The sequence below is a fragment of the Diabrotica undecimpunctata genome, chromosome 1 (genome assembly GCF_040954645.1).
Source record: "Diabrotica undecimpunctata isolate CICGRU chromosome 1, icDiaUnde3, whole genome shotgun sequence".
Taxonomy (NCBI): Eukaryota; Metazoa; Arthropoda; class Insecta; order Coleoptera; family Chrysomelidae; genus Diabrotica; species Diabrotica undecimpunctata.
The window spans coordinates 139453259-139477806 of NC_092803.1; the positions used below are offsets into that span (position 1 = coordinate 139453259).

At 31.4% G+C, this 24548-nt stretch overlaps 1 protein-coding gene across 1 annotated transcript in view; it reads right to left on the reverse strand.

Moving 5' to 3' along the window:
• Nucleotides 1–20902: 20902 nt before the first annotated feature.
• LOC140440393 (probable peptidoglycan muropeptide transporter SLC46) overlaps nucleotides 20903–24548 on the reverse strand; it is a 37979-nt gene continuing 34333 nt past the window's right edge. Inside the window, exon 7 of the mRNA XM_072530870.1 lies at nucleotides 20903–21146. Within this exon, the coding sequence (XP_072386971.1) occupies nucleotides 21041–21146 (106 nt within the window). The 3' untranslated portion in view covers nucleotides 20903–21040. The remainder of the gene's footprint in view (nucleotides 21147–24548) is intronic.

The following is a 24548-nucleotide window of genomic DNA, read 5'->3' on the forward strand; positions in this document are numbered from 1 at the left end:
AGTAGAAAGCCTGATTTAACTTCCTAGATTTTTCTGTGGCATACCGATACTAAGGTTTAATTTCAGTTATATGGCGAATCAAATACTAACGCTGTTTCTCCAAATCACCAATTTCCCAATAAAGTGTGAACATTGCCATTCTTTGTTCTTCTGTAAATTTGGTGTCACACCTGTGTAAACATTTTTTTCGCACGAACGCTTCATTGATCTTGCAGCAACAGTTTTTTTGCTTTTAACAGAGACATATGTCTTTCTAGAATTCCTAAGTCTTTTGGCTTTGTTTGCCGCCCACTCTGAAGGACGAACGATCCTTTTTTTCCCTCTTTTTAATTTTAGCTTGCCTTCTGAGATTTCTTCGGAATGCGCATCACACGTATTTTGGAAAACCTCATTTTTAGAAGCAATTAAGTTATCTTCGTCAGTACTGTCACTGTTACTAGAATCTAATAGTTCAAAATCAGGATCTTTTATTGAGTCGTCAGTCGTCACTATCTAAAATCGTATCCATATTGGTTGAGTTTTCACCGAGTGGTTTCGGAACATCATATTCATTAGTATTGAGAAAATTAAAAGCCGGTAATAGACTCAAGAGTGGGGACCCAGTTTTATCATGATGCATAAACTCTTGCAAACTGTTTTTTAGTGATAATGGTGCTGAACCGATCATATTCGAAAATGAATGGTTGCCAGACGTTTCCATCATAAATTGGAACTGCTGAGTCAAATCTTAATTGGGTCTTTAGTCAATACCTTTCTTCAACCTTGTTTGAGGGTAACAATTGGCTAGATGTCGATGCAATGGGATCTGTGCATAGCGAGACCAGATAACGCCCCCGTCCACAATCTTCTAATGTCCGAAAACAAAATGATAATTAACTTACAAAGAAGTAAAAACTTCAAAATTTGTAAAATGGTATATTTTTTATTTATTTTTTTTTTTTTAAAGTCATCCAAAAGAATTGTAAAACATCAGAACGTTTTCGGTCTATTAGACCATTTTCAGTGACCTGGAATGAAGTATTTCCACTTTAAAATGAATAAAAAGGTGAAATTTGACTGTTGAAAAAAAGACAAATGTAGTAAATGCTTACATTCCGTATAGTAGTTGAAACTAGCCAACCAGATGTTAACTAATACTGAAAATTACATCGTTAATATATAAAATAGACATTAAAATCATGACACAATGTCGATGACAATGGATTTGTAAAATACTAGTAGTGCGGCTACATTGCTCGTAGCTGAAGTGGTTCTTAACAGAGTGACTGCTATTGACCGAATGGAAATGAAGTATTGCGTAAGGTTCAAAATGACATGACATGACAAGATAGGCAATTTTTAGTTACAATTTTTACGATATTTTAAACTACGGTATACAGCCAATCATTGGGATCTTCCCTTTAATTTGAAATGACAATTATTGTTGAATAAATACGAATTTATAAATAGTGAGAAAGCATTGAAGATGCCTGACGAATGGTACTTACTTTGCTCCTTGCGTAGTGGGACATTAAAACAAAAACAGGCTAACTCAAAAAATAGACGAAATTATGCACGAATACTGGGACAACTCAAAAAGGCTCACCATCTGTGACGCATACCTTTAGAGTGCTTGTGACTGACTGAGATAATTTGAGATGGCGCGTTATTCTTAAACCGTCTACTACCTAAAAGCACCAGTTGAATAGTGCACCTAACACTCCCCTGCGGCGCTAATTGCAACTACAGAAATCCCATTACTCGTGAAGTGTCAAGCACTAAAAGCAGTAACAAGAGGTAGCAATAACTCTAAATTTGCCATTTTTGAGTTGTCCCATTATTCTTGCCGAAAGGCGATATATTTTCACTATTTTATTAGATAAAATGAATTCCCATCAAGTAACAGTCGAATCAATCTTGTTAAATCACATTTATGATACAGGAAAAATAAGCCAAGACTGGCTATAATCAATATTCATCGCACTACCGAAACTAGTTAAACTGATAACACTGCAACGAGTTCCGTCTGATAAGCCTTATAAGTCATGCAGTAAAAGCCCTATTTAAAGTAGTACATAACTGAATCTATAAAAATTTCGAAACAATCATCGCAGACAATGAGTTTGAATTCAGAGCCAGTATGAGAACGAGAGAAGCCCTGTTCAGTTTACTAGTTTTGGCCCAAGAATTCTACGACCAACAGAAAGATATATTTATATGCTTTATAGACTTCGAAATAGCATTTGATAGAACAAGGCACGCCCTATTATTAGAATGTTTAAAAAAAGTCGGTTTAAGTGAAAGGGGCATCAAACTACTAAAAAGTTTGTACTGGAACCAAAACGAAAGAATTAGGATCAAAGATAGAGATTAGAGCAGGCGTTAGACAAGGATGTATTTTGTCACCGCTGGTATTTAATCTTTATTCTGAGTTTCTATTTACAGAGAAACTGGAGGAATCCAAAAATGGAGTCAACGTGAATGGCGTAAATATTAACAGCATCAGATACGCCGATGATACGGTGTTAATTGCGGATTCCGACTTGGGTCTACAATAAATTATCCACAAGACCAACTCTGGGTAATTTGGTATGACAACAAACATTAAGAAAATTAAAGTCAATCCGAAAAAAAACAAAATATACCTCAGAATTTCACAATAAAACAGGCACATTTGTCAACAAGTTCAAGTACCTGAGATATTTGATCGATAGCAACCTAAATCCTGAACTAGAAATACAATCGAAAATAGAACAGGCCAGAATAAATTTCGAAAAAATTTAAAGAATAAAACTAGAAACTCGAGTACGTGTATTAAAATGCTAATCTAGTCGACTCTTCTCTCTGCAGCAGTTATAACGTGGAGCCTTAAACAAGAACCTTAAATAAATTGGTGGCCTTTGAAACGTAGATCTACCAGAGAATCCTCAAGATTGTATGAGTATACCTTAAACAAAGCAGTGTTGCATAAAATAGACAGGAAACGAGAACTTTTAAACACAGTGAAAGTTATAAAGTCGTCATACCTGGGCCATATAATGTGGCATAGGCCTAGTTACTAATGACATTAGATAATGGAGGGCTAAATTTTGAACAACTAATAAGAACAGCTGAAAACAGAAAAGAGTTTGCAATTCTAGTAGCTAACTTCCATTATGGAGAAGACAATTTAAGAAGAAGAAGTGAAGTAGGATGAGACATAAGTTTTGTAATTATAGTATTACTGGTAAACATCAAACATTTTAAAATATCATTCATAAATGTTTAATACGTTTGTAATGTTCATAAATGGTGAAAATAATTATAATATTTAAATGGCTTCGCACTTATGTAGAATTAATAAGATAAAATTTCATTAAATTTTTTTGTAGGTATTTCAGGTATTGCAAATATTTATTTGATTTTAAAGTCAAGAGGTTCAAGTCTGGTTTAGTAGCAACCCATTAGTTCAATAAATACAATAGATAAATGGACAGGTGTGTATAGATATATATATATATATATATATATATATATATATATATATATATATATATATATATATATATATATATATAGTAAGCTCACAAAATTAAAGTGAGCGAGGGTACAGTTTACATTTTGACTATGTGCAAAACGAGGAACTCAGTAATAAATGTAGATAAGATTATTCCAGTAAGGGTTGCGAATTTATCTAATAATAGTAGTCTCCCGTTTTATACCGCTGTCGCGGCTTTGGGAGTATAACAGGGTAGTCTGCTATATCTAGGGCCTACGGTATACAAGGAAGGTAACATGGCCAGGGCTACGCTTCAACCGTCTATTATTACCCCTGGTTTTACCCAGGTTACTCATTTTTATTCAGGCTGAGTCGACCTGGGGCCTATAGACATTTTTAAAATGTCTAGATATTCTTGTCGGCGGTAGGATTCGAACTCTGGACCACCGGCTTGCGAGGCAAGCATCCTACCGCTTGCGCTACGCAGGCCCGCGAATTTATCTAAAACCCCTTTTAAATTTAACAAAAAACAACAACCAGCATTGTTTAAGCCAAAAAAAAAAGTAATTTACTGCGAAAAATATTAGAAAAAGAATTAGCGTTTTGTTTTGAGATTTTACTAAACTTTTTTGTATGATTTGCGATTTCTTTATTTTTATAATGTAAGTGATTTTTACCAGCATACGAGTTATTTCATAGTAACGATTAGACAATTTTTTTAATTTTAAAGTGTTCATAAGTTTTGACAAAATTAAATAGAAACGAAAATAGTGTGACTAATACAAACTAATTTATAAATTTGTTTTAAACACCGTGCATCCAAATATACAAAAAATATTGGAAAAAAAAATAGCACTCGTTTTTTGACCTGCATTTTAAACCTGAAATACATTCCCGTTTTATACCGGAAGTACCATTAACTATGTATACCGTTTATACCATTATCTTGGTTAATCTTAAATTTGTTCAATTGTTTTTTATTTCTAATTGAAATAATTTGTTTGCATTTTTATTATTCCTTGAATTTTATCGAATCACATTTATATACATGAAAATCATTGAATATCTACCTTTTCCGCATGGTTTCAATCAGAAAACTTACTTCAATATTGTAATTAATTAATATTCCAGGGATAGACCTACCAGAGATCTAAGAGAGTCATTAATATTTATTATCCATAAGTGTCTACCGCAAGGTAGCGGGGATCGCCTCTGGACAGGATCGTACTTTTATTTTCGATTTGCATTACTTATTCGATTGTTAAGTGTGTTTAAAAGCCGGTCTTTATCATTGTCTACCTAAGTTATAATAGTTGCAAAAATATTTACATACACTACATTTACATATTTACAAAACTTTATCATTTCTAAATAGAGTACAAAAAGAACAAAAGCAAAAATATTTTAGAAAAATATTTTCTAAATTGATTTGTGTCTAAAATCTGGTTTTATACCTTTATCAACTGTATTTAAAAATATTTACATAAAAAACTTATACATAAAAAGGTTTCCATTTATACATACAATTCAAAAAGTACTTACATTAAAAAAAATGACCTGGAGAAGTCAGTTTCACTATCAGTGTCGTTATCTAGATCTATAATAATTGTTTATTTGAGCAACCTATCTGTATTTGTATAAGATCTTTACATATTTAGAGCATGTTTAACACTACTTTTTTACCTGTCATTGGCTATTTTCTCCATTTCTAATTTAATTAGACAAACCACAGATTAACTAAGGGTGGGCGAAACATTACTTCTCCTTGTCCACTGACAAAACACTGCGCTTTACGGGTTTGTTAACACTTACGTCTATTCTTTCGGCATTATTAGTATCAATAACTTCATGTGAAGTACTAGGCTCTTCCCACGGACTAAACATTTTTTTTATACACAAATTGTCTTCCTGTATAAAAAAATTTAAAAAATTAACTAACGAAATTGTGATAATATTATATTAGTCTACCTCTTGCCCAAGTCTGAAAATATAATTGGGATTTTAAATATATTGTGACTGGTGCTTTAGGTAATATCCAAAATAAAACCATTTCACGAAATTATTTTAATTGACTTTCACTGATAAGACGTAATGAGGTTTAATGACGGGTTATTTATAATCCTCTTTTTAAAAGTTAGTTTATTATCAGGATCGAAAAAATATACCTGAATTGTTACCTTTTTGAAGGTTCAAAAAATATTTTCTTTTCATAAATTCCATTTCGAGCGTTAAATTTTATGTATTACAATATTTTTTTTTATCTCACTGTTCAATCAAAAATACAAATTTTAGAACCTGTATATAATTTAATGCAGTGAAGGAAGTGACAGTTTTAACAAAAATACCAATGAAGACAGTATAATTAATAACAAAACAACCGATAGTAATTAGAAGAAAAAGAAAAGACGCTGGCATGTTTGGGAAACTAGACCGGAGTGATGTGGGCATCATTAGAAGGATGGAAAGGATAAGGAATTTATAACATGTATGAATAATAGATGATCCCCACGTTAAAAACCATCCTGCATATGTTGCAGAAAGTTGATCAAGTGCTACAGGAAGACAATTTCTTGTAAAAAATGGCTTTAAAATAAAAACGATCGATAGACGCCAAGTGATTATCGAATATACTTGTCTACAAATATGGAGGATCGACTTTTTAATTCAAATTCATAAATACAGAGAAAGTGGAAAAGAAATTGTTTATCTGGATAGGACGTGGTTTGACACCCATGACGTTCCAAAATGTGGATGGGTAGATTGTTCGTGTCGACTGTCATGATGACACCACGTCAGAATTATTTGAGAACTGGTTTTTAAATAAGTTATTGCCAAATATACATCGAGCAAAAAGACAAAAGAGGGAATCTAATCGTTATGAAAAGGAGACCAAAAAAGTGGCCTCTGATGGCGGACATATCCGGAAATGCGAATGCGCCAAATTTAAATTTCATGACACTTCACAATAATCATACAGTGGTGTAGGGGTTCTAATTTATCTATTTATTTGTTATATTAGATAATAATAATAATACATAATATTAATACATAATACACTTAAAATACTTTTTTTTTAAACTAGGACACAATAAATTTTTAATTAAATAATAACAATAATAATCTAAAATGTGAAGCAATTTTTAAAAAACTTCAATAGAAAATACAAATAATCTTGCATGTGACAGTTGGGATAAACAATAACATCAGAAATAACATAACCTAACTAAATTTGATTTCTTAAACAAGGAAAGAGTCTCTCTTTCCTTGTTTAATGTGGCCTCTCAAGATGGCACTTCCTGTCTAACAATATTTTTGCCCCCACTACCTTTACATTCCCTCTTTTGTCTTTTTGCTCGATGCAAATATAGCACCAAATAGTGTAATTTTGATGGACAATGCCAGCTACATCAGTCATAGGCCGAATAAAGTTCCATGTTCTAATGACACCAAACTTAGAATGCAGGAATTGCTGAAAAATGATATATAATATGAAGATAATTGTTCTAAAAAACAGTTACTTGAAACTTTAAAATCATTTTCCATTAGAAAACAATATTATTGCGACAGTTTGGCGGAAGAAATGGGTCAAACAGTATTAAGACTTCCTCCTTACCATTGCATGTTCAATGCTATTGAACACATATGGCATGAGCCAAAAGCATTGGTAAGGAAAAGTAATGTTTCGCTTACCCTAAATTCATATGTGGTTCGTCTAATTAAATTAAAAATGGAGAAAATAACCAATGAAATCTACAGTTAGGTTGCTCAAAGAAACAATTATTGTAGATCTAGATAACGACAGTGATAGTGAAACTGACTTGTCCATGAATTTTTTTTTAAATGTAAGTACTTTTTGAATTGTATTTATAAATGATAACCTTTTGATGTATAAGTTTTTTATGTAAATATTTTTAAATGCAGTTGATAACGGTATAAAACCAGCTTTTAGACACACCTCAATGTTAAAAATAATTTTCTAAAATATTTTTGTCCTTGTTCTTTTTGTACTCTATTTAGAAATGATAAAGTTTTGTAAATATGTGAATGTTATGTATTTAAATATTTTTGCAACTATTAAAACTTTAGTAGACAATGATAAAGACCGGATTTTAAACACACCTAACAGTCGAGTAAGTAATACAAATTGACAATAAAAGTACCTTTCTGTCCAGAGGAGATCACCCGGTGCCTTGCGGTAGAACTTATCGATAATAAATATTAATGACTCTCTTAGATCTCTGGTAGGACTTTAGATATTCAATGATTTTCGGGTATAAAATTTGTTGAATATAATCTATACCTATTATTAAATATAATATATACCTATATAAACATCAGTCCTTGAATTATAAATATAGGAATTAATGCGAATTCAAGAAATAATGAAAATGCAAGAAAATAACTTTACTGAAAATTAAAAAAAAAAAACAATTGGTGAAAGTTAAAATTAATTAAGATAATTGTTTGGGATGTATTTACTATTTCTTTTCATATTTTTACATTTAATATTTTTCTTTTAGTGTACTATAATGTGATCTAATTCAATGCTGTATTCTAACGACTTTGTTAAAATATATTGCTTCCTGTTATTTCGTAAAATTGTTAAACTGTCTCTCTCATTTACTATGTTTTAAGTGCGGAGAATATTCTTTGTACAGAGAACAATAATGAGTAAGACCAGTTAATTTCGTAATTTATTCACAGTTGTATTTGCTATTTTCCGCTAATTTATTTACAAACAAAATATTACATTTTTATTTTTTCTTCATTATTATTTATTTAATATCATTTAACCAGCGACCTCTTAAGTTTTATACAAAACATTTGGCCATTTCGAGCCGGACGATAAATAATTATAACTTTGATTTAATTAATTTCATTGTGTTTCGATTAATTTATTTTAATTAATTGTTTTTTGTCTCTTTTGAAATTAAGCTTAATTCGATTAATGCGATTTTGTTTAAAACCGTTAGCTTCTTTAAATCTAGTTATTCTCTTCGTGTTGATTTGTTCATTTATGTTTGCATTGTCCCCTTTTTCGTGATTTTATCTTACAATGCTCAACAAAATGAACAAATGCAACTTTTCGCGCCATACTCGGCATTCTCTAGATTTAAGGAGGCCTATGAAACGCATTCAAGTATCAAAACCACACGCCTTCATTATTATTCGTAGTCAGGGAAAAGCACCCTAAGGTAACTAATCAAGGTGTTAAATGTGTCTTGTGTTCCGGTTCTTATCAGTCATATAAATGTTTGTATTTTTTGTGACTAAACGGCTTTAAGAACTTTTCCGTTGATTAGTCCACATAATTCTTGTGTACGTGACCTGATTTCACCTCATTCGGAGCGACAAATTGTACGATTTGCAAATCACGGTATCGCGTTTTGCTTCGTTTGCTAACGAACCGACAAATTTATGTTGTTCCTTTTGACAATCACTTCTTTAAATACCAACATTTCTAATTTGCTTCACAAACATATTTAATATCCTCGTCTATCTCGTGTTTTGTGTTCTGGTTCTCACCATTCATATAAATGTTCTTATTTTTTGGGACTTAACAGCTTCAAGAACTTTTCTCGTTGGTTAATCCACATAATTCTTGTGTACGTGCCCTGATTCCATCTTATTCGGAGCGACGAATTGTACGGTTTGCGAATCACGGTCTCGTGTTTTGCTTCGTTTGTTAACCAACCGTCAAATTGATCTTGTTCCTCTAGACAACCACTTCTTCAAATACCAACATTTCTATTTTGCTACACAACCACATTTGATGTCCTCGTCTATTTCTTTCCACATAGTTGATACAAATCAAATATGTTTTCGCATCTTTCTTATAATTCGTATCCTGCTAGATACAGGCTCCACAGCCAATTTTATTTCAGTGATCTACCAAATCAATCATTTTTGTAATCATATCTTATAGACATAGTCATAATATGTGTTGAATTGGCTCTTCGTTTCATAAATTCTGGTCAAAATTCTTGGCAAACCAAATCATCCTGTGGCCTTAGAAATCATTTTCAATTATGTTCTATAAGGGCGAGTCTCTACGACTCATTCTATATTTTATTTACATCTTTCATTACTATCTATGTATGTCCGTACGTGCGGTCAAAGAAATCCCATCCCACACAATAACGGATCCTCCACCAAAAAATGTGGTGTGTGAGAAATTACATTGAGCATATCGTTCGTTGGGTCGTCGCCACACACGAACACGTCTGTCGTTATTTTACAAAAAAAAATCGGGATTCATCAGTAAATAGCACTCGTTCCCAGTCAGCGTCTAAGCAATTAACGTGTTCTTTGGCAAAAGTCGCTGGCGAACAGTCATTTTATCTTGAATAGGGGTAGTTACCCGGTTTCGTTCTTGCCCTGGTCTGCGAGTATGATCCAATATTTCCAGGAATTTTTCTAACACTTGTGAGACAAATGTGTGGGACACATTAAACCGACGACCAATTCTTCGGTAACTCCAACGTTCTTCCGACAGTATCACTGCTTGGGCACATTCATCTCAGGTTAAATTACGTGATTGACGCTCCATATTAGTCTAATGTTTGTATTTTGAGAACGATTTCCGAAGTGGAAATTGAAAACGTTAATAACCGTACTTTAACCTTTAATTGTGACTTATTCCCATTTAAATAGTAATTACTTGAAAATACCACAAAAAAATTGCGTCAGAACAATATTATAGATCTTTTCTACAAAGGTTTGGGGAAGTCGAAAACAGTAGGCACCTGTTAGTTTTGTCCCAATACGACCAAGCTCGTGAAGGATATTTCTAAGCTGTTGATTTTCTGAAAGTTAACAAGCCTATTTTCTGTTATTTCACCGTTTTTACAACCCAATGCTCTTTATTTATCTTTTTCTATTGGTTATCTTCGCTACTTATTCGTTATTCTTATGCATATCTTCGTTTTGTATGCTAGAGAATCGCTTCAGGAAACTTCCGAATCTCAAAGAGACATATGTTGCATTTATGAAAGATTTTGTTACTTCTTAACATATGATGCCGGTTTCTGAATCCGATTGTAAATCGATTATTTCTTATAACTCTCACACAGTTTTAAAAAAATAAATTTTTATTTTGTTTCCTTTATCCAAAATTCGTACCAGCTTCAACGCCAATCTATATGACGTTGGAGGTGTGTCGCTAATCGACGCTTTTATCAAACCTTGAAATGTGACACCACGCCGAAATTTCGACGCTGTTCTTCTTCTTGGCTTTTCGCACCCCACGGAATTCTTATAGGAAAAGGGGCCAACGGTATTGTGTATGACACAGTCTTTCTAGTTTAGTCGGTCGAAAAATTCTACTGATTCGACGCTATTCTTTTCTAATTGATGACATTGAATCAATCCATTGAAAAGTATTGTAAATAATACTTTTATCATCTGGACACACTGAGAAGAAAAATTGAAAGTATTTTTAGAACACATTAGTAATATTCACTATAAAATTCAGTTTACTATGGAACTGGAAGAAAACGAATAACTACCATTTTTAGATGTGTTAATAATAAAGGAGAAGGACGGACACAGGATACACAGTATACCGAAAAACAACACATACCGACAGATATGTATCTACACTCAAACTCATATCACCATCCTACACAGTTACAGTCTGTCATTAAAACCGTGATTACAAGATCCGAAAGACCAAGAACATTAAAATGAAGAAATGCATAATGTAAAAACAGCATTAAGAAAAAACGGCTTCCCAAGATATACCATTGTAATAGCTCAGAATTCTCAAAGAAGAATTAAAGACCCAACAGACGAAGACAACCTGATTGCAAAAACCATATTTCCATATCGTCGTTCTATGATGTAAATTGCCTAACTCACTAAATAACAGTAGTACAGGAGAGCTAAAAAACTTTCTCAATTATAAATTTAATAAGAAGAAAGATAAATTTAAATATATTTTTACATTGTTTATCTTTTGACTACAATTGACTAGGTATAGGTAATTTGCTGATTTATTTTTTGACTATTTTAGGACTAGATCATTTTCGTTTAGCAAATCACTTAAAAAAAAAGGCGTTTCTAATTAATTTTAATAATGACTATCAGTTAGGTATCTGAACAGAAAAACTGTAATCAACATTTTTACAACTTATCACAGAACATCAGACAGAACAACAGACAAATTATCATAGAATGCGTAATAGTCAGCCTTTAAAGACAGTTTTAAATCCAATAAATAATGTTTAAACTTTTTCTTCTGAATTGTTAAAGGTGCATCGTGAAGTTGGCGGAGGGCATCATACGATGAAACAGCTTCATTTTTATTCAGGCGACATGGTAAATGTTTCCAGTCTTCTAAGTGGCGAATTTTAAATATAATGGAACCATCCGGGCTATATCTCAGAGGCTAATGTAAGTGACCGCCGCATCTCCTGACGTCTTTTGGTGTCTTGTAGAATTAGGAACTTGCATGTTCTCAAACTTTGGGTTTGAGTTTTGGGTTGAGACGTGCTGATTGGCAGAATTCTACGTAATCTGCTGGAACATTTATAATTCTCTTTTTGAGCTTCCTTTCAATACTTAAATGCATGGCATTGCATTTAATTTGCGTATATTCATTTTTAAGATACTTTTGCTTAATTGTTGTTTTATTTGCATTTTCATTTGCAATATGCATTCCTGTTCTGACAGGTGCAACCATCACTATAAAAAATAATCTTGCTTCGGGCTTTATTTGCCTGAATAACATGGTTTCTGACTAAGCTATACAAGCTTGATGTAAAAATGTTAGCTGTGGATCCCCCTCTTTCCTCGTGTCAACATGAACACTGTAAAATTGCAGACAACTAGTTTTGTCTTGTAGTATAGAGAGGAGATAGTGGACTTTAAAATAATAATACAGACTGCAAATCCATCGTGTGTATATTGCAACTTTCTGCTTCTTTGTTTTTTTTTATTTCGAGCTTCTTCTTTCTTTTTTCACTTAATGTTCTTCAAACATATGTTTGCACATATTCCCTGTTTTAAAAGCTACACGCTTGTTACATTCGTCTTTTTTTGTGAAAATAACGCGATGTTTTGATTGTCAAGCATACTTGTAAAAGATGCAACAGATAATGGTAATTAGTTGTTCTTATTACACCATTCGTTTTTATAAAGCCTATAAAGCTCCAATTTAAAGGTTTAAACTGGCTTTAAATAAAGCTTATTAGTAGATTTCTTACAATAATGGGAGTTTGTTATTTTAAAAATAATATTAAGCCGTCTTTTATTTGTTTCTTTTCAAGTGCCTGGGATTATTCTGTTTTTGTCCTGCAATATCTTCGGTACAATGAATGTTTTTTTTAAGAAGCCAATAGTTCTTTTTAAAATGCTAAATGTATTGCAGAATATTATTTTGCATAGGTACTTTTAATTTGATCTGTTTGTTAAGAAAGTGTAAATACGCTCATCTTGATTAGTCTTCTTGCTTACTTCTCGGGCCACTAAAACTTCCAGAAATTATCAAAAAGTTTGATTCTGTCATCATCTGTCAACTTATAGCACCTTAGGTAAATTTTTTTGTCACATTTAAACCTATACCTTACACTCTTCATTTTTTTAACTATCTTATAGTCCCAATTTCCTTAATTTTTCCGTTTTCCCAAATAATCTTGTCCTGATTACCTTTTAAGCTTTTCAGAGTTCTTTTTTTATTTATTTTGATTTACATGACGTCTCTTTCTTCTGCTTCTGCGTTCAGTTATTACTTTATTCCCTCGAATTTCGCCTTCATTTGCTCTAGACACAAGGACGTTACTTTCCTCAGTATCTCTCTCAGAGTCAGAAGAATTTGGTTCTTATACCATGTAGAATATTATAGGTCGGGTCAGTAAAGTCGTCATTATCATTTGATATTTGCCCCTCAAAATTGTCATCATCGTCAAAATTTAATACCTCTGGTATAGTAATACATTCGTTATATCGGCTTTTTGGATTACAAGATTTGTTTCCAGAGTTAGGAAATTGCTTAGGCAAATCCATTGTTGATTGCTGCAAATTTTAACAACTGTTTTGTAAGCCATTTTATTCAAATTATTGTCATTAACTGCAACTCCGTACTTAGTGAAAACGTCTGGAAGGGATAAAATTTGATGCTCTGGACGGTGGATCCATTCTGCAAAAAAATCTTAAATTTATATCCGAAATTCTGTTGAACAGGTGCTTTTAAAGCATAGCCTGTTAAAAAGGTATATTTCAAAACCAATAATGTATTTTTCAGTCCAAAATATTCAGAGTTCAATGCAAAGATAAAGTTTAATTTCAAGTCGTTAAAATTATGAAATAGTGGTAAAAAAAGCACTTACAAATTTATACTTAAAAGAAATACAATTCCACATAAAAAGCAAAACGTCATGTAAAAATTATATTATTAGAAATTTGCCTACGTGAATTTGTCACTTAAGGTAGAAATTTGCCTAACTCCACGCTGATATTAAAACTTCGTAAAACTACAAAAATTAATGTATCAGAACTTTAGGCAAATTATGTGCTACAACTATTAAAGTTTTGGTAAAATCCTGAGTTCAATCCTTAAAAAGTGTTTTTTACATACCTTTTCAATTAAAAAAAACACTAAAATAGGAACCACGTTTTGTTTGCTAACTACGATTACGGTTTCACTACAAATGTGGGACTTAGGTAAAATGCGTACTTATTTTTAACGACAACGTACTTGGTAAATTTTGTTTAATAGATTTATGGAGCGTAAATGTTAGATTAGGGTTTTAGGCCGCTGTCCAGTCATGGATTTGTACGTTTCTCAGCAGATGGCGCTAATACCTTAATTTTGTTCAAGAATGGACTTGCAATGCATAGCAATGCATTGGTTAGTGATCAGTGTAGTATTGTCTGGAGGCTCGGGAGACTAAAACCTCGGAAGCCCAGAAGAAGGCATCAACAAGAATGTCGAAAGCTCGGTGCAATGATAATCGACAGTAAAACAATTTATTATTGCTTAATACATAATATAAAATGATAATAATATCTGCAGTTTGTGATAATCTACCATGGAATAGAAAAAATTTCACTGCTTACTATTTCTGTCGAAGAGTTGAAAATGGCTGAGAGATTGAGCAAAAACGCTTCTTTAAATGCAAGATGCCAGCTAACGTAACGGATTTAGTCGCGATTTTAAATTTACAATAATATTGACCACTCCTAAAGTTTAGAACAATAAAATTTGGGGTAGCCCGCCATACAAGGTTAACCCTTAACTACAGACAGTCCATTATTATCATGTAAGAACAGAGCCCCGGTATATTTTACAAGTCATTATAAAATGAAGTCAAATATAAAAACAAATATAAAGTTAATAAAAAAAGTGCATTATGTATTTAACAGTGGTGTCCAGATATGGGAGAACTGGTGAAATAAATGATTTTAATAATAAAAGACAAGATTTTTTAAGAATAATCTATTCAACGATAATTTTTGGTATAATGAAACAAACAGCCATAAATGCTATAAACAAAAAATAAGATATTTTTTAAACAAATAAACCCAATATAGTTACATATAAGAAACATAAAATAGTATTTACGAAAATCTATACATTCATGAAAAAAAAATTGCAAAAGGTAAAATTGTCCAAAAAATTAAGTGGTACGTTCCTTGCAAACTCTTGCCGTGCATTGCAAATATATGGGAGTCTTGCACATTGTATAAATATGGGTAGTTTTCCTTTTTTTTGGCAGGACATCTTCTGCGTGCTGTTCTTTTAATTTCTTGAGATTAGGTGGTTTCGAATTATGGAGTATCCAATTGAAGTATACAAAATCTGACGTCACGTGGAATATTGAAATTTTGGAATCTACGTTTCATTTTTTGTTGTACCAGCATCATTTCTAATTGTTTGTTGTAATTATAGCGATCCATTTTTTGATTATCTCGATATGCTTGGTGAGATATAAACGAATTTACAGATGCTATCTCTAAAAGTCTGAAGAAAATGGCCATGGGCCAACGACGAGTTCTGTGACTAGGTGAATAGATACTGCACTTCTGACCTAAACTGTCTACACCTCCTTTTGTTAAATTATAATATTCAATTATTTATGGCTTGTTGGTTTTTGCATTATTGATTTGGTTATGGTGCATTGATGACACCAGCTTGGTAAAAATAAAGCTTTATTCAGCTTTATTTTACCCTTCAGCTTTATTTTCTTTAGAGTTGCCACAAATGTAAGCTTGTTGGTTTTTGAGACATTAACTAGATGTATTGATGAAAAGAAATTATCCGCTGTAATGCTGCGACGTGTATTAAAAGAGGTTGTGCAAGCTTTAGCACTACCTGTGTAGGCTTAGCATATTTTTTTAAGTCGTCGCTAAGATCATACTCATCAGTCTTTTCCACAGTATATATATGCATTTTGGAGGTAACCATACTTGGCATTTGTTAATAATAATCTTGATCCCGTACTTAGCAGGTTTGGCAGGCATATACATTTTAAATCTGCATCTTCCCCGAAATGCAAGTAGTATCTCATCTATACACACATTTAGAACTACAGTATATACAGATTGACAGTTTAAGATAAAACACTTCTGATATAGCAGCTAAATGATCTTGTTTTAGCCGTTCGTTTCTGTTTTGAGAATCATCAAATCTTAAGCACGTGAGAACTGTTAGAAATCTATTAGCATTTGTGACACATCTGAAAATATCTCGACCAGATCCATCAGTGGCAAAACGGGATCTGACATGTTCGTGGTTTGATTTAAAAACTGAGGTCAGTATCAATAATCCCAACATAGCTTTTAATTCGATAATATCCATGTCTCGGAGATCAGATTTATTAGCACCATTTTTATATTTTTTCCTTATGTTACCAATTTTTGAATTGGTTGAATTAAGAATTATATTTAGAATATTATCGTCAAGGAAAAGGTTTCATACTTCTTCAGGATTAGCAGAGTAAGAGTTGCAATTCTTTGGACCTGATTAAGAATTATTTGAAATGATGAAAGAACTGGACGTAGAAGCTGGAAAGATAGTCCTTAATAGGAATTACAGCAAGATCAAAATCATAACAAATACAGATGAAGACATCATCATAACAAAGAAAACCAAACAGCAGAGATAAAAAAAGTGTTAAACTGGCATGGGCGGTATTTGGCAAACTTAACTACATTCTTAAAAACAAAAGATATTGACAGCATCTTAAGACCAATGTATACAATCAATGCGTTCTCCCTGCTCTAACTTATGGTTCCCAAACGTGAACATTTACAAAAGCAAACATGGACAAAATCATAAAAACCCAAAGAGCAATGGAAAGACAAATGTTGCACATACGACTAATGGATAAAAAGAGAAACGAGTGGATAAGAGAGAAAACAAAAGTGAGGGATGTTAGAAAAGAAGTTGCAAAATAAAATGGAGATTTGCCGGATACAATATAAGATAAAAAGAAGACCGATGGGACAAAATTCTTATAAGTTGGAGACCGTGGGAATATAAACGAAGCAGAGGAAGGCCCTAAATGAGATGGTCAGATGATATCAAGAAGCACGTGGGCTCTAGGTGGATGACTATAGCGACAGACACAGAAGAATCGAAAAGGATTGGGAAAGCCTATGTCCCAAGATGGACCGAAGAAGGCTAATTAGAAACAAATTATGAGTCCTCTATTGTTCAACCTGATTATGGATGAAATAATTAAAAAAGTAAGAACTAAAAAAGGATACCAAATGGAAGAAAAACAACTTAAAATAATCTGCTGTGCAGATGATGCAATACTACTCTCTCAAAGTGAAGATAATTTATAACGTATGCTCCACCAATTTAATATAACCGCCAGAATAGTTAACATGTTAATTTCCCTAAAACAGACAAAATGTATGGTTACAACAGCAAATTTATTAAGGTGTAAATTGGAGCTGTAAGGTTAAATAATAGAACAAGTGAAGAAGTTTAAATATCTATGCATCACATTTTCTAGCTACGGATAGCTCGAAACTGGAGTGTAAGATCAAGTGAACAGAGCCGCAGTCTGCCTGAATGAAACAATATGGAGAAATAAAAATAACGGGAAAGAAACGAAACGCAGAATTTACAAAACACTCATCAGACCAATAATGACATACGCGGCAGAAACAAGACCTGACACAGAGAGGACAAAAAGGATATTAGAAACAACAGAGATGAAAACACTTGGAAAAAACGGGTGTGGCAGTCCAGTAGGACTGCCGGTGGAAGTTACACTTCTATACACGCATTCGTCGTTACAAATTTATTTGGGAGTCAATCTGCACAATCATTACATATGTAATGCTATAGATAAGAAATGGCAGAAAGAGAAACAGAATTAATAACGACTTACTAACAATTAATAAACAACTTTTGACCTGTAATAAGTAAATGAAGGATTGAATCAATATTTTGATGAAAATGTTTATTTTTATTTTCATATATGTATAAAAGGAGATGAATACAACAATTTTTTTACACATACTCTGCAGTAAAATTCATTGATTAATTTGTTATTAATATAATAATACAATACAAATTAAAATTCAATATTCATAAGTATTTCAAAATGACAATAATATACATAACTTTTCTACTGACGCATATGTGTTTTACCATTATACATTTACCATGTAATAATATTAATAAAAAAGTCCTCCCCGACTGGGAATCGAACCCCGGTCTCCCGCGTGACAGGCGGGGATACTGACTACTATACTACAGAGGACATAACACAAACGTATTTCAAAATTGACAGTTCTGAATCATACAGTGATTTATTGAGATTATTATTTTGTAATACAAAAGACTAATATAATTATGAACATTTAATAAATAATACAAAACATCACATAAATAATAATATTAATAAATATTTTAGTATATATATATATATATATATATATATATATATATATATATATATATATATATATAATATTATATGTATATATATATATATATATATATATATATATAATATTAAATTATATATACAAAAGGAACATTTTTATATTCGAGAGAGGAAAAAAGAGAAAATATATCTTCTGTCTCTCTCTTACTCATTATCTTACATATGTAATGATTTCACAGATTCACTCCCATACAAATTTTCAACGTGGAGCGCGCGTATAGAAGTATAACTTCAAAATTGCTGGTAAGACAATATGTCTTACCACAGAGCTAGAAGTACAGATATACGACGTAGATGCAAGGTCTAGAATATCAAGAACTGGGTAAGAAATAGAAGAGTAGAATGGAACGATCATATTTGCCGAATGACAACAAATATAATAGTAAAGACGGCAAGAGACGGTTCCCTAATAGAAAGACGATCAGTAGGAAGACCACGAAAACGATGGAACGACAACTTACCTGAGGCACATTAAAAACCAGACAGAGTCATGTCTATATAAAAATATGAAGAAAATAAAGGAGAAGAAGAAGATAAACCAATTATAAATATCGTATAAATAGTTTGCAATATATAAATAGTGTAAGCTCGTCGTGAAACACCGTGTATATATTTTTATTATTCATTTTCATAAATCAGTTCGTAAACGTTGTAATATATTGTTAGTGTCTAATTTAGATTTTTTATATATATTTAACTACTGTATTTGCTGATTGGCATGCGATAAAAATGGTATACCTATCTAAATTCTTAATTTGCAGATAAGTGAAACCGATAAAACGAAAGTACGAAAATAATAGTTTTCTAAATTAGTAGTAAAATTGAAACAGATAAGATTATAATACGAAAAACAATAGTATTTTAAAAATTAAGTTGTTTTGAAAAACAAACGTTAAATAATACTAATTTACTTAACAAGTTTATAAAGTGACATTTTACAAGATGAGTAGGAAGTTTCCATGACGATCTGAAGGCGTTATTATATTAAAAAAAATTGAAATGGATACATAATTTATAAACCATCAATAATTTATACCTCTCTCTTGACTTTCGTCTTCTTATGGCACCATCTCCTTTCGAAGGTTGCCGATCTAAATGGCAATTGTAGTTTTGGAAACTGCTGCGCGAAAGATCTCTGCGGATGAGCGGTCGAACCATCTCCTCAGGTCTTTCAGCCACGAGTTCTGGCGTCTTCCTACTGATCTTTTGCCCTGTACTTTTCCTTCCCGTATAACTTGAAGTAATTCATATCTTCCGCCTCTTAACACATGACCCAATTATTGCTTTTTTTACTCTTTGATTATTCTTAGTAATTCTTTTTGTTTACACATGCGACGAAGTACCTCAACATTAGTAACTCTTTGTACCCATGGAATTCTTGACTTTAGCGGCAATAATTCATAAGTAGCCATTTTATCAGCTTTAATAATTTCATGTGGAATCAATTTAGCTTCACTTTTTATTTTTTAAAACGCTTCTTCTTCTTCCTTCTTGTATGTAGGCTTAAAGCCTCTCTTCTTCAATATTAGCCTAATAAATTGTTTAAATTATCGCACCAACTTTTTCTTGGTCTACCCATACTTTTTCGTCCATTTGGTGATTTATCTCGTGCTATTCGTACTATCCCATCTTCTGCCATTCTACTAATGTGTTCGTTTTACTCCTGTTTCTGTTTTGTCAGCAATCCATTCATGTCTTCTATATTACATGCTCTTCTTATGTTTTCGCTTCTCTCCCTATCCAACAGACTTGTCCCTGATATTCGTCGAAGTATTCTCATCTCTGTTGTTTCTAGTAGTCGTCTTGTTTTAGATATGTCAGGTCCTGTCTTCACCGAGTATGTTAATATAGGTCTAATTGCTGCTTTATAGATTGTTGTTTTTGTGTCTTGTCTTAGGTGTTAGTTCTTGTGTCATTAAGAGATCTCGCCGCTTTACTTTATTTTAAGCTTTGTTGTCGTACTTCTTCTTCAACATTTTCGTAACTAGTTATATCTATCCCAGATCTCTAAACCTCGGTTCTTGCTTTATTATTTTCCTATCCATTTTTGATTTTCAATCATAGTGGGTATTTAGCTGTTGTCATACATTTGGTGTTTTCTTCTGATATTATCATATTGTATGTGACGAATGTATGTGATTAATGCGACGTCGTCTGCATAACCTAATATTTGGATTTCTTTGTTCCCTATTCTGTAACCATGACCTTTACATACTGCTTGCATTATTTCGTTTCTTATTATATTAAAAAGAAGTAGGCTTAACGAGTCAACCTGTTTGACTTTGTACTGGTATACACTGTGTTAGTTTTCCATTTATCTTTGCCTGTGTTTGATTATGAAAGTAGTTTTGATGTTTTGTATAATATTGATTGGTATGTTTCTTTTATACAGTAGGTGTAAGACGTCTTCGACGACTTGGATATGATCGAAAGCCTTTTTCAGGTCTATAAAACATAGATACATTTTTTGAAATGGAAAAACTGCGGAAAAATTGTTTAATACTTATTTTGGTTAAAAAAAATGTAATATGCTAAAAAATATATTTTTAAAATTGAAAGTATAAATTAAAAAATCAGTATTTAAGTCAGAGAGAAATTGTTCACAGAACATATTAAAAATAATTTGGTTCATCCATAATAGTAAACCACTAGATTAAATATTACGTAGAATTAACTTTTACACTTCACTTAGTTTTTTCTTAGTTTCCATAACTTCCTTGTCTTTAGCTTCTTTTTTACTATCACTCTCAATTGGTTTGGGCATTTCATACCTCATCAGGTTTCTAAAATAAAAAAAAATATATAATTTTTATATAATAAGATTTTGTTATTTCGAGAATACTCCAACGCGGTAATCAACTGAAGTAAATTGAATTATTCTTATACTGAGAAATATCGAGTTGATTATCGAATTGTGAAACCCACCTTGCTAAAACTTTTTGTTTAGTTTAGTTATGATTGGGCTAATAATTAAAAATTGTTATAGTTTTTAAAAAATATAAGAGAGACCTTATGAAGATAATCAGACAAAAAAACATCCAAACAAAAGGTATTGACAAAGCACCTGTACAGCCATTTGAAAATGATCTTTGTTCTCTTAAATAGGATCAACAAATATAATTGTTTAAAAACTACTTGACCGATTGTTAATATCTTTCGTAAATGTAGTAACTACGTAAAAACTCACATTATGAAATGTGTTTTAAATGTTTTTATTGTTTGTTTTAATAATTATAAACATTTAAAAAACCTGCTTACTTTGGGTTTTGTTTGTATACTCCATTCCACAAATATACAACTGTTTTAAATTCGCTTTAAGGTATCGATTTAAATGGTCCAATGTGCTGAATTGTACAATAGTAAATTCTCCCCATTTTTAAAATACTGTTATGACAAATTTAAACCTTAGATTTAAATATGAAGTTATGATATAAATATAGAGTTAATAGTTTATAGAACAGTAATTCAGATTTTGAAGTATATAATTACTATCATTGAGTTTAGTATTGTAAACAAGTTGGTTTTTGAATTAAGTTATTTAAACGAAGTGTAACAATACTTAAGTGATCAAATAGTGTAATTTATTTAGTCGAATATTCAATTAGTATTAAAAAAAAAAACAAAAAAAATTACTTATTCTCTTAATCTCCTAATCGCCTAAAACTATCATCAACGATCAGATTCATAGCCATAATCAATCGGCGATATAAATATGAAACTGTATATAAATTTTCGTTACTTTTTAATATCTGTAACGACTTGTTACTTTAATTATCAACAGCCGGTATGTTATACCCGTTACTTTCGAAACTTTTAAGAGTACATCCACTCAAAGCAAACAAATATTAAATATTTCACTAACAAAGTGAAATATTAGATTCTTTTTCTGGTTTCTGAACCATTGATCTGCCAATTTCTTTTCATTTATATTAAAAATAGTATATATCTTTTTATTACAGTTGTAGTAGTTGTAGTACCTAATAAAGTAATAAAATAGGGTAATATCAAAGAAACTCGGCACGCTTCTTTGGTGTGTACATTTCACGGAAAGCTTATCCAAATGTCTGTGATTATATTTATTTATAGTAGCGTTTGTGTAAAAATTGTTGTTATTTTCGGATTAAATTTCACAATAAATTTTGCGTCTATCTGAACATATATTAACTGAAATAATTTTAGTTTAGATGTCATACTAGTAGATCCTTTTTATTGGAATAATGATTAGACCAATTTACCTAGATACTTCTACTTGCACAGTAAAATATTCGTTGTCGAAGTAATCCAAAACAGCCGTATATTCATGGAATAACCTATAATAACTTTTTTGTTCACAAACATTTTTTTTGTTTAAAAAATCTCAATTGAAAGAGAAGGTATTTTCAAGAAAGTCGTCTGTTGAACGTTTTGTCTAGAATGCTTAGTTTGTTCACAATATTAAAATGAATGAAAAAAAGTCCATTTTTTTGCTGAAATGTCATGGCCCAGTAAAAGTTTGGATGACAATAGCGCCCAGTAATTTTTCGATTTTTCAATCGAAAAGTGATTTTTCGGCTTATTAAAATATTAAAAAAGTGAAACAAAATTTCTAAATTATACATAGTAACTTTTCTATTAGTAACAAAAATTAAATTAGATTATCATAAAAACTTTCATAGTATCTTGGCACGAGATTAGCCCCCAATAATTGCAATAAATCACTCTTTTTACGTTGTGAAATTGGTGTTTAGTTATTATAAGCTTGATTCAAAGTAATTTTGTCAGTTCTTCGATTACCTATATTGCCGCGTAATTTTTTGGGTTGAACAATAGCTTTTGCTTTCTTCCTATTTTCAGTATTGTATGTGGTTTGATATTGGTAATTTTCAGAATTTTTGGTAAATCTAATACTTTTGATGTTACCGGTCTTAATAGTATTACCATTGACATTTTTTATTTTTCATTGATATAGTAAAAGAAACACCTAAAGTACAAAGCAAAATTCGAATTCAAATCGCACTAAGAGATACAATCCATGTGAGAACGAACCTACGACAGGGAGATGCCCTATCCTGTACTCTATTTAACATCACATTGGAGAAAATAATTAGATAATATATATAATTCTAATACATATTAGAATCTTTTCATCACACCACTTGACACTGTATAGTTGGTTGCCTAACTATAATCACATAATTTTCTCACCACAATTTCATTTCACATACATAATTTATAACAATAACATTGATGGTTGACACTGTTATAATTTTATTTTATTTCAACTTTCACAATTTTAAACAACGTTGGCTTCTGTCTTAAATAGACATATACAGTTACACTGACTGCTCTGTCATAACTTCCGTCATAACCTGCAAAGATTGTCATTTCAATCAGTTGCTTTGACAAAGTCCTCGTAGACCATCGAGTTAGAATCTATGGAGAAGCTATGAGCATATTAACGTATGTACTAAAAACGGCGTAGGTAGGCGTGGCTAACTGTGAAACCAATATGGCGGTGGGATCAGGGATGGACTCAATAATATTAAAACTACTAGAAAAATATGACTAGTTATTTAGAAGATTTAGTCATAATCTAAAAAAGTGCAATACATTTTTAATAAACTATGATTTATTTATCCCGCGGTAAACACTAAAAACACGACATATTATACATAAAGATAAATTAATAATCAAATAACAAGTTGTATCTGAATGAAAGAGATAATAATATAAATAATATTTTAAAGGGTAAAATAAATATACGGTATGAAATAAAAGAACGTTCGTTTTACAAGTTATATATTTGATAACTACAAATTAACTGACACTTAAAAATTTAGTTCAATTAACAAATTTAAAAAAGTTATTATTAAAAAAACAAAATTGAACATCTACCCAATATCACAATGGAAATACTGTGTAGAAATACAAATAATTATGTTACAGTAGTTAATAAGAAATTTTAAGATATTTAGGATGAAGATATTTGAGTATTCTCAAGAATAGCACGAAAAAAATTTCTGGGAATTTGATTCTGTTTAGGTTTAATTAAAAATGATTTTGAAATTTAACTAAAATGAATAATTATAAAACCTTGAGAATACTTAATATAGGTGTAGTGATCACTTCCCTGTTAAATGACAGTTATATAAGTACAATTAGTAATAAATAAGACAAATAGTAAATATTATTAACAAATATTCTTC